The 9,695-nt window shown below is 39.9% G+C and overlaps 1 protein-coding gene across 2 annotated transcripts in view; it reads right to left on the bottom strand.

Annotated features, from left to right (window-relative positions):
* Positions 1 to 988: 988 nt before the first annotated feature.
* LOC149840829 (chromatin modification-related protein EAF1 B-like) overlaps positions 989 to 9,695 on the bottom strand; it is a 54,696-nt gene continuing 45,989 nt past the window's right edge. For both annotated transcript variants that reach the window (XM_090003365.1, XM_090003366.1), the window contains 4 exons: positions 4,171 to 4,268; positions 3,871 to 4,086; positions 3,385 to 3,784; positions 989 to 3,220 (listed from right to left, as the gene is read on the bottom strand). In XM_090003365.1, the coding sequence (XP_089859491.1) occupies positions 1,985 to 3,220; positions 3,385 to 3,784; positions 3,871 to 4,086; positions 4,171 to 4,268 (1,950 nt within the window). In that variant the 3' untranslated portion in view covers positions 989 to 1,984. The remainder of the gene's footprint in view (positions 3,221 to 3,384; positions 3,785 to 3,870; positions 4,087 to 4,170; positions 4,269 to 9,695) is intronic.

Here is a 9,695-nt window from a genome sequence, read left to right as displayed (position 1 = left end):
AAAAATCGGGTGAGGCCAGGCTGAACCTCAAAATCCAGCCTTTCCTAAAGAAAAACCAACTCCAGTTTCCTCTAGACTTGAGAGTAAAATATGATGTGTCAATTGTCATACAATAGCTACGCTACACTGGATTAGATGTGGATGTGGATACCATGCAAAAGCAAAGGTTTGTTCAATAAACAGACACACATATGCAGTTGCTCATACAAGGGCACTCGACTGAAGGCGTTCAAGTTAAAAGAGGTCAAGAATTTGTTTCTTAGGGTGCAAGTTCCTTGCTTCGAAGCCAAGTAGCAGACTTTTTGTTGGGCAGGGGGGCAGCTAAGGAGCTTTGACTGCCTAGGAATGGGTCATATGGCAGGATGTCATTCTCCCCTCAACCTCACCACTCGAACTGGGGTTCCTCTTCATTAAATATAAACACACACACATGAATTGATTCAAACCAAATTTGGTATTGCTTGAGTTTGCCTTATTTTATTTCAAACTTAGAATTAGCTTCCAGCTTGCTTTTTTAGCTTAACAAGTCAAGTTTAAACAAGCGCTTTCGAGTCAATACAGGCCAAGCTCGAGTACACAGATTTACAACAGCCCTATTAAGGATTGGATCAGTTCACTCCTGGTGGACTGACTTGATATGCGCTCCTACTGGTGTGCACTGGATTAGTACGTTGATGCATGTCTAACAAAGCCCATTGGGCTGCATCAGCTGAACCAGGATTGAATCACGGTATTTTCAACTTGGATCAAGATCCAGTTAGTATGAACCATTTTGCATACAATTCTGAGCTTCAAAGGAAAGTACTTGCTTTCACGGCTTCTTGCCAAGCCATAACTCAGTATAACTGGTGTTACATACAAGGACCGCCATATTAATCTGAACAAAACCGTGCTCTCTCTCTCTCTCTCTCTCTCTCTCTCTCTCTCTCTCTCTCTCTCTCTCTCTCTCTCTCTACAAATCATGAGGAAAAAAAAAAGGGATACATGGGATCCAATTTCAGTTCCAATACAGACATTAATAATGGGATAACGTTCCTGTACACAAGGCTTACTGCTCTACAAAGGCTACATTTTTTTAAATGCAAATAAAAATCTTGACTAGCATACAAAGAATTAATTGAGTCATGCCGTCCGTAATATAGAGCAGGTGCTGCCCAGATTAGGATTACTGAGCCGCACCCCTCACTGGTTTCAGATATGGGTGCAGGCCCTAGACCTCCACAAGCAGGCTTCATTGGCTCCGAGTGACCAACCAAATCCGAACTGCAGGACATCATGGAGACAGTTCAGTTTTCCCGTATGATTCTCCAGACACCCATATCATCATCAATCATCAATGGAATTTGCCTAACTGTACATTACTGATACATCGACATGCAGTGACAGAGCCCAAACAGCAGTAGTAACTGGCCACCACGAGCTTCGCGACATAAACCTCCTCAAGGGGGTCCAGAACTAGGAGGGATGCCGTAAGGACCTAAACTATTAGGATGTTGTGATGCATTTTTAGCTGCAGCCCTGCTCTGTTGCTGAGGCAGCGGCAACTGCTGTTGAGGCTATGGTGCCGGTGGCTGCCAATGATTAACAACCTTATGTCCATGGACTGGAATGCCATCTGAACATTGCCTCTGTGGCAACACTGAGCCACCAGAGTCAGCAAGCAATTCTGGCTCTGTGGAGTTTGATCGGGGTGGAGTTCCCATGGTTGCCATGTGAGCAGTCGAGGTAGGACTATCAGTCTCGTACAACTGTTCTGCTTTCCACTGGCTTGGAGGAATGGGAGCAGATGAAATTGCAGAGACAACGGGAGTCGGATCTGTGCACGAGGGAGCAATTGTACTTGTGCCTGTTTGAAGAAGGCTGTTTATAGCCTGAGGCAGGTTAATCTATTGGTTGCATAACAGCATCAGGGGCTACTAGGCCATTTGGCGGTTTTCTCTGAATAGGATGTTTGGATTGAGTCATGTCGTTGTTGCTGATGCTGTTATTGTCGTTGTTGCTGTTGTTGTCGGTGCTGCTGCTGCAGTGAAGGAGAATTAGCAGACATGGCAACAGAAACAGCACTGGTGGGTGGCTGAGCAACTGCCATATGTTGTGAAGCAGATAAGCTGCCAATACGTGGAGCTGAGACATGGCCTGGGATTGTTGTATTGCTGCCTTCTGGGAGAGAGAGTTGTGAGTCTTGTGACAATTGCCTACTTGGAGGAACTGAATGAGAAGACTTCTGCTGCTGGCACTGGGCTGACGATGCCTGAGAAAGATGCATATTTGTGCGATTTTGGTACCCCGTTGCCCCGATATGCATCTGTTTACCAGACTGAGCTTGACTTGAAGCAGAACCAGGCAATAACGGCTGACCGTGCATCATATGCATGACCTGATCACCTTTGTCAGCTACCTGACTCCCTGGAACTCTTGGAAGACCATTTGCGTAAGACCCATCTCCAGGAAGAGATGTCATGACACTCCCTCTTCCTACTTTGAGAAGCTTAGCCTGCTGTTGTGTTTTTGACTGCTGCCTAGGCTGATGACCTTGAGACTGCTGCTTACTCCGTTGCTGCATTTGTTGCCTTTGTTGCTGCTTTATCACCTGATTTGGAACTCCAACACCCCCAGCTTGAGGATTTGGTCCAGATGTAGCAGGTAGTAGAACAACATTTGGTTTCTGAGAGCTCTGCGACGAGACGGGATTCATACTCATGGAGGTTGAATTGACTGGTTGCTGCATATTTGGAGAAACTGCAATTGCATGGGCAGCAGCCTGCTGCTGATTGACATGAAAAGAATGCTGCTGTTGCTGTGGTTGTTGATGCTGCTGCTGTGGGGGGCCATTCTGAAGAGGTGGCATGGAATGGTGTGGTTGTTGCGCATGAGGGAGCGGCATGGTAGGAGCAAACTGTGGGTAGTGATGCTGTTGTAAAGTTCTTTGCTGGTACTGCCGATCTTTAAAACGATATGTGTATGCCTGCTGTTGCTCGTTACTGTTTAAGTTCTGCATCTGAGAGTGTTGAGCATTGTTGAGCCCATGTGACTGTTGTGAGACCTGATGGGCCTGAGGATGCTGAACAGGAAATGCTTGAACAGGTGGAGAGACCGTCTGATTTGTAAAAGGTGTGCTCAGGTTACTGAAAGAAGGCATGTCATGGTCTTTCCCTTGAGTAACTTGAAGCTGAAGATCTTGCATTAGCATCTGTGGTTGATCCTCTGAAGGTTGACCAGGCTACAATGATGAACAATGCATGTGATTAGAGTAGACAAAAGAACCATGAATGTAATGGAAGAGAACCCCACAGATACAGAAAATACACAAATAGCAGATAAGATTTGCAACTATTTGGAAAGAAATAAACAATTATCACAATTAAAAGACAAGGCAAGTCTTACCCTCAGCATCTGTGGAGCCTCTCGTGGTCTTGGAACGCTATTTCCATAGCTAGAAACAACCCCTGATTGGATATTCACAGGGTTTGGCATTCCCATACCACCAGAGGTAAGCAAATTGTTTGTTCCCGAAGAAATCATGCTTAGGATTTCTCGTGAACCCATTCCTTGGTATCCTGTTCTCGGCATTGGCATGCCTCTGTTTGTACCAGGCATCATTCCTACACCATTTCCACCAGGCATCATAGGAACATGTTCACCAGCAACTTGCAAGCCCATAGGAACAGCCAAACCAGTTTGCTGAATGTTTCTATTGGAAACCATTTGACTGAACTGTTGCATTCTGTGTTGCTCATCGATAGGTAGACCCATTGGCTGGGCCACAGCATACCTCTGACCATCCCTGTTAAGTGTGCTACCAAGTCAGCCATGCAAGTATGCAACTTACAAGAAAAACATTACTGCAAAATGACTACAAGATCATTCCACCTTGCAGTTTGGTTAGGTGGCCCACGTGGTGATGGAACAGTGTTTCCAAGGACAATGCCCCCAGGTCCCTGCAGCATATGGTTTGTAGAGGAAGACTGGATAGATGTGACTGATCCTTGATAATTTGGCAGCGTTAAGCCACTGGAATGAGAAACATGATAGCCAGCGGAGAGTGCATCTGGGCCTGAGGCAGTTGTATCACAGAGATCAAGTGGCCTTCAGTAGATCAAAAAAGATAACAAAGTTAGAATATGGAAAATGAAAATCCCAAAAATAATGCAAACAAGCATCACAACATACGTCAGTGGAGCTCCATTTAAGTTGGTGGTGCATGTTTCGGAAAGAGTTTCAGCATGCGATGAGTGAATTGGAGCAAGTTGTTTCTGTTCTTGATTACTCTGTAGGAGATGGAAAGAAGAAACGGTTACCAACAAATAATGGCACTCACAGCATTAAGATTGTACCAGCATACAACTGTTAGAAAATAATACATATATGTATATACTTGAATATATATATATATACTCTTCTTAATACAAGAATATGTATATGTATAAGTATATGTATATAAATACATATTTAAAGTATATATGTATATTCTTGTAATTTTATTTTCTTATTTCTGTAATTTCTCATTTTATTTATTTTTCTTTTTCAGATTTTGTTCCCTTCTGTACATAATCAGTAGCTGACTGTGCACAGTGTACAACAGTCAGCCACTGACTGTGTACACAGTCTGTCAAATAAGAGCCGTTGGGGAATAGCCCAACGGCTCTTTCAAAGTGCAATGCATTATAAATAAGGGCAATGAGCCCATTGTAAGTGTGTATGAATGAAAGTGTTTTATCCCCTCATAGCAATAACACAGTGCATTTGAAGCACTTGTTCTTTCTTGCGGTGTGAAGTTTTTTATGCTATTTTGTGTTGGCATATGTTTTGAATATCAAGTTATTTGAAAACTTGATTGTGTGTGAGACTTTTCACATGGTATCAGAGTTTGGTGTATGATCAACCGTGCATTGTTGGGTTGCTTTGAAAAGCGTGTTTATTCTCCTTCATAGTGGTGATTAGTTTTTCTCTTCTAATTCACTATGGGTGAATTTTTCTCACACAATACAAGCAACTCCAACTTTATTCCGCCATTCACACTTGAAGGAAGCAACTATAACATTTGGGCAGGACACTTGAAGACATTTATCAAGGGTCAAGGTTTGTGGGGATTCGTAAGAGGTATTATTCTTGAACCTACTCCCAAAATTACATTAGATGAAAATAGGATTGAGACTAGTCTTGACGAAAGAAACAAAGCCATGAAAGAATATTACAAGAAATTGGATGAATGAGAAATGAAAAACGCAAAAATTCTTTTATAGATGCTAAGTAGAGTTGAGACAAAAATTACCTCAAACCTATTAAGTTACAAAAAGGCAAATGAAGCATGGGAATATCTTAGAGGTATGTTTACCGAAAAAGATATAGCCCACAAGTATTATCTCCAAGAAAAAGTTAGAAATATCAAACAATGAGATAAAAATGTAAAAGATTACTTTATAGAGTTATCTTCCATATAGACTCAACTTGCCCAATTTGAACCCAAATGGGAAGGTAAGTTTATAGAAATGCGAAGAGTTCAAGTTAAAGAAAATAGACTCTTCGTTTTTCTCTATGATTTGAGATCCGAGTTTGAACAAACAAGGGCCTTCTTGCTATCATCTTCGTCTCCTCCTCCTATTCATGAGATTCTCACTAAACTTAGTGGAGAAGAAACTAGACTAAATATGAGTAAAAATGTTAGTGTGCTTGCTACTTCTAGCAATAGCCAAGAAGAGGATTGCGCACTTGCCGCATCAAAACCAGGGCATCATATAAAGTCATATAAACCTCCTCATTTTAGCAAGAATAGAGGAGAATAAAAAATTATTTGTCATAACTGTAATGAACCTGGTCATATTAGGCCTCAATGTCCTAGATACAAATATAGGCCTCAAGAAAAACGTGTTGTCGTTGCACCATCAAAACAAGATGAGGATACTTTGAATCTCAAAGACCTCACCAAATCATTATCTCAACTAACGGAAGCATTGCAACCATTACTGAAAGGATCTACTTCAGGAGTGGTCATTGCATCATCTTCTACTCCTGGTATGTGCTCTTGGCTTCTTGATTCAGGAGCTTCTTTTCATATATTATCCGAATGTCAATCTAATTCAAATGCATCTTTTGTTTCCACTACCGATAGCACTGCCTTAGAAAGAGAGGGTGTTGGAACTTTTAAAAATGATTTGTCAAAACATAACAAATTTTACATTCCAGAAATAAGACTTATACCAAAACTTCATCTTAACCTACTTCCAGTTTCTCAAATCTCGGATCATGGATATGATGTCATTTTCTCATCAAGTAAATGTTGGGTGTAGGATCGTGAGTCCGGAAAATTTATTGGGGAAGGTTCTAGGCAAGGAGATCTCTATTATATGGATTTCTTTTGTATTTCAAAGGAATCATTTTGTAACACTACCCAAACAAAAGATATACGGACTTGGCATCATAGACTTGGGCATCCAAATATAAGAAAATAATATTTTGTACCGGTTACCAAGAATCTTTGTAAAGATAATTTTGAATGTAAAGAATGTTTACTCAGTAAAATAACAACCTTGCCTTATGGTCAAAGAACTTTTTATTCTTCAATGCCTTTTGAATTAGTTCATTCAGATGTGTGGGGTCCTGCTCCTGTTGCTTCTAAAGGAGGATTCTCCTACTATGTTATGTTTATCAATGACTATTAGATATTGTTGGATTTACTTTCTTAAGTTTAAATCAGATGTATTTGCAACCTTCAAAACATTCTATAACATGATTAAAAATCAATTTGAAAATAAGATCAAAATTCTCAGAACTGACTCTGGAGGAGAATATTTGTCAAATGAGTTTAATCAATTTTTAGAAAATGAAAGAATTTTACATAAAAAATCATGTCCTAAAACCAAGGTTTTAAAACCCGTGACTCGGAACTCGACTCGTTCTTTATTGACTCGTGACTCGGCGGGTCAACTCGGTGACTCGGACTGGGTTTTGTTAACTTTTGATTTTAAAAGAAAAACACTATAAATTATCATTTAAACATATAAAAGTTTGTAGAATGACTTAATTACTAGTGTAATTGATTAATAAGTAAAATAACATCAAGTAAACAAAGGGTTACAGTTACACATAGGACATTTAGATGATGCATGTAATGAAAGACAGGAAGTTCAGTAAAAAAAAAATGATACTTAGCAAAATGAAGAGCAAAACTCAGAAAAATAACAAAACAAAAAAATAAACTTAGTTAAATGAAAACTAACAGAAATTCTGGAAAACAAACTGCAAATAAAAAAAAACAAAAATATGAAATTACCGAAACTAAAACAACAAATGCAATGAGATTGAGACTAATGATACACAGAAATGAACATACGACAAATAATGAACTGAAATAAAAAAAAAACCACCAAATTTGAAATGCAGGTAAAAAAAAATTGCAGATATGAGAAACTGCTCTAATACAGGATGAACAAATGATTCAACAATGAGATTAAACAGAAAGCAATTAATGCAGGGAAAATGCGGATAAAAATGAAAATACAAAGCAACAGAAATGACATGCGAAAATGAAAACTTAGACGAATGTTGTGCAACTCACCATGTAATGCATGGTACTGAAGCGTACGCCTCAGTTACAGAGGCGTACGCCTCAGTTACAGAGGCGTACGCCTCAAGTACATACAACATACATACCTTAACAAATCTCTCCGAAAAAACTCGCCGGAAAATCTGCACTCGCCGGAAAATCTCGCCGGAATATCGCGCGGCACACTGTTTTTGCTGAAGAAGATGCGTCGGATTTGCAACGACGCCTTACTGTTCACACTTCACCGTCGATGTGTTTGCTTCGTTCCCAAAAAAAATAACGATACATACCTTCACAAATCTCGTCGGAAAATTGTGCCAGAAAATCTCGCCGGAATATCGCGCGGCGACACACTGTTTTTGCTGGAGAAGATGTGTCGGATTAGCAACGACGCCTTAATGTATTTAATCGATGTGCTTGCTTCGTTCCCCAAAAAAAAACGATACATACCTTCACAAATCTCGTCGGAAAATCGTGCCGGAAAAACGCACGGCGTCGCTGTTACTGTTAACGCCAGAAAATCAATGCCGGCGTCGCTGTTCATGCCAGAGCTATCGTCGGATGGCTGAAAACTGAAGAGTCGAAGACCTCGGCTTCTCCTCTCTTCAGTCGAGACAGTGCTTGAAAACTGAAGAGTCGAAAACCCTAAAGTCCTTTAAGTGTTTTCGTTAAAAGGTAAAGTTTTTTTAATTTCAAAAATGCCATTTTCACTAAACCAGCGGGTCTTCAGTGACTCGGGACTCGGCCCGAGTCGCCCGAGTCAGAGCGATCCTTCCAACGAGTTTTGTCAAGGCAAAGGTGGCAGAACTCGCCCGAGTACGCCATGACTCGTGACTCGGCCGAGTCAGCCCGAGTCATCCCGAGTCCGGCCCAAGTCAAGCCCGAGTCTTGGCAATCCGAGTATGCCTAGCTGGGTTGACTCGCTGGAGGGCCGAGCCGAGTCAGCCGAGTCAACGAGTTGACTCGGCGAGTTTTTAAACGTTGCCTAAAACCCCACAACAAAACAGAATTTCAGAAAGAAAACACAGACATATTATGGAAACTACAAGAACCCTTCTTATTGCTAGAAATGTTCCTAAAAATCTTTGGGTTGAAGCTGCATTAACCGCAGTATATCTCATAAACAGGATGTCTTTAAAAACTTTGTCAAATGAGATTCCTTTTGAAAAATTATTCAAATATCAACTTGACTATCAAAGACTGAGAATCTTTGTTTGTAAATGTTATGTTTTAAATGATAAAGGAGATAAACTATCCTCTAAGGCTATCCCCTGTGCGTTCATTGGTTACTCTGAAACACAAAAAGGATTTAAATGCTATGATATCAAAAATGATAAACTTCTTGTCTCAAGAAATGTTAATTTTGTTAAAAATGAAAGTGGATTTGAAGGAAACACGTCACAAGACATAAATTTTGAATATTCTTTCTTGTTTAAACTGTTGTCTTATGATGAAAATAGTTATGTAGAATCTCTTATTGAAGATAGAACAATAGTTGAACCAATAGTATACACTAGAAGAAATCAAAATGCAACCAATGAAAGTGTAAATCAAAGTAACAATGAAGCATTAGAAATTCCTTCAGAACAAACCACCATTCGTAGATCTGAACGAACCTCAAGAATTCCAAATAAATTTGTGTCTTATGACTCATTCTCTCCTAGACATAGAGTATGTCTTATAGCTATTCATTCATATTTTGAGCCTTCATGTTACAATGAAGCAAAAAAATTGCCCAAATGGATAAAAGCTATGCATATAGAATTAGACGGTCTTAAAGAAGCTAACACTTGGGAAATTCTAAATTTACCCATTTGAAAGAAGATCATAGGATATAGATGGGTTTTTAAAGTAAAAATCAAAAGTGATGGATCATTGGAAAGGCATAAAGCTAGGCTAATTGTCAAAGGATATTCTCAAGAATATGGAGTGGATTACGAAGAAACTTTTGCTCCTGTTGCCAGGATGACCATTGTTCGAATGCTTGTAGCTATTTCAGCTATTAAAAATTGAAATATATTTTAAATGGATGTTAAAAATGCCTTTTTGAATGGAAATCTTAATGAGGAAGTATACATGGATGTTTCACCTGAATTGATAATTCCTTCAGGCTATGTCACATGGGTGCAGGTGCGGGTGCGACACAGGTGCG

The sequence above is a fragment of the Nuphar pumila genome, chromosome 4 (assembly GCF_984573655.1).
Source record: "Nuphar pumila chromosome 4, dmNupPumi1.hap1.1, whole genome shotgun sequence".
NCBI lineage: Eukaryota > Viridiplantae > Streptophyta > Magnoliopsida > Nymphaeales > Nymphaeaceae > Nuphar > Nuphar pumila.
This window is presented reverse-complemented; position numbering and strand designations above follow the sequence as displayed.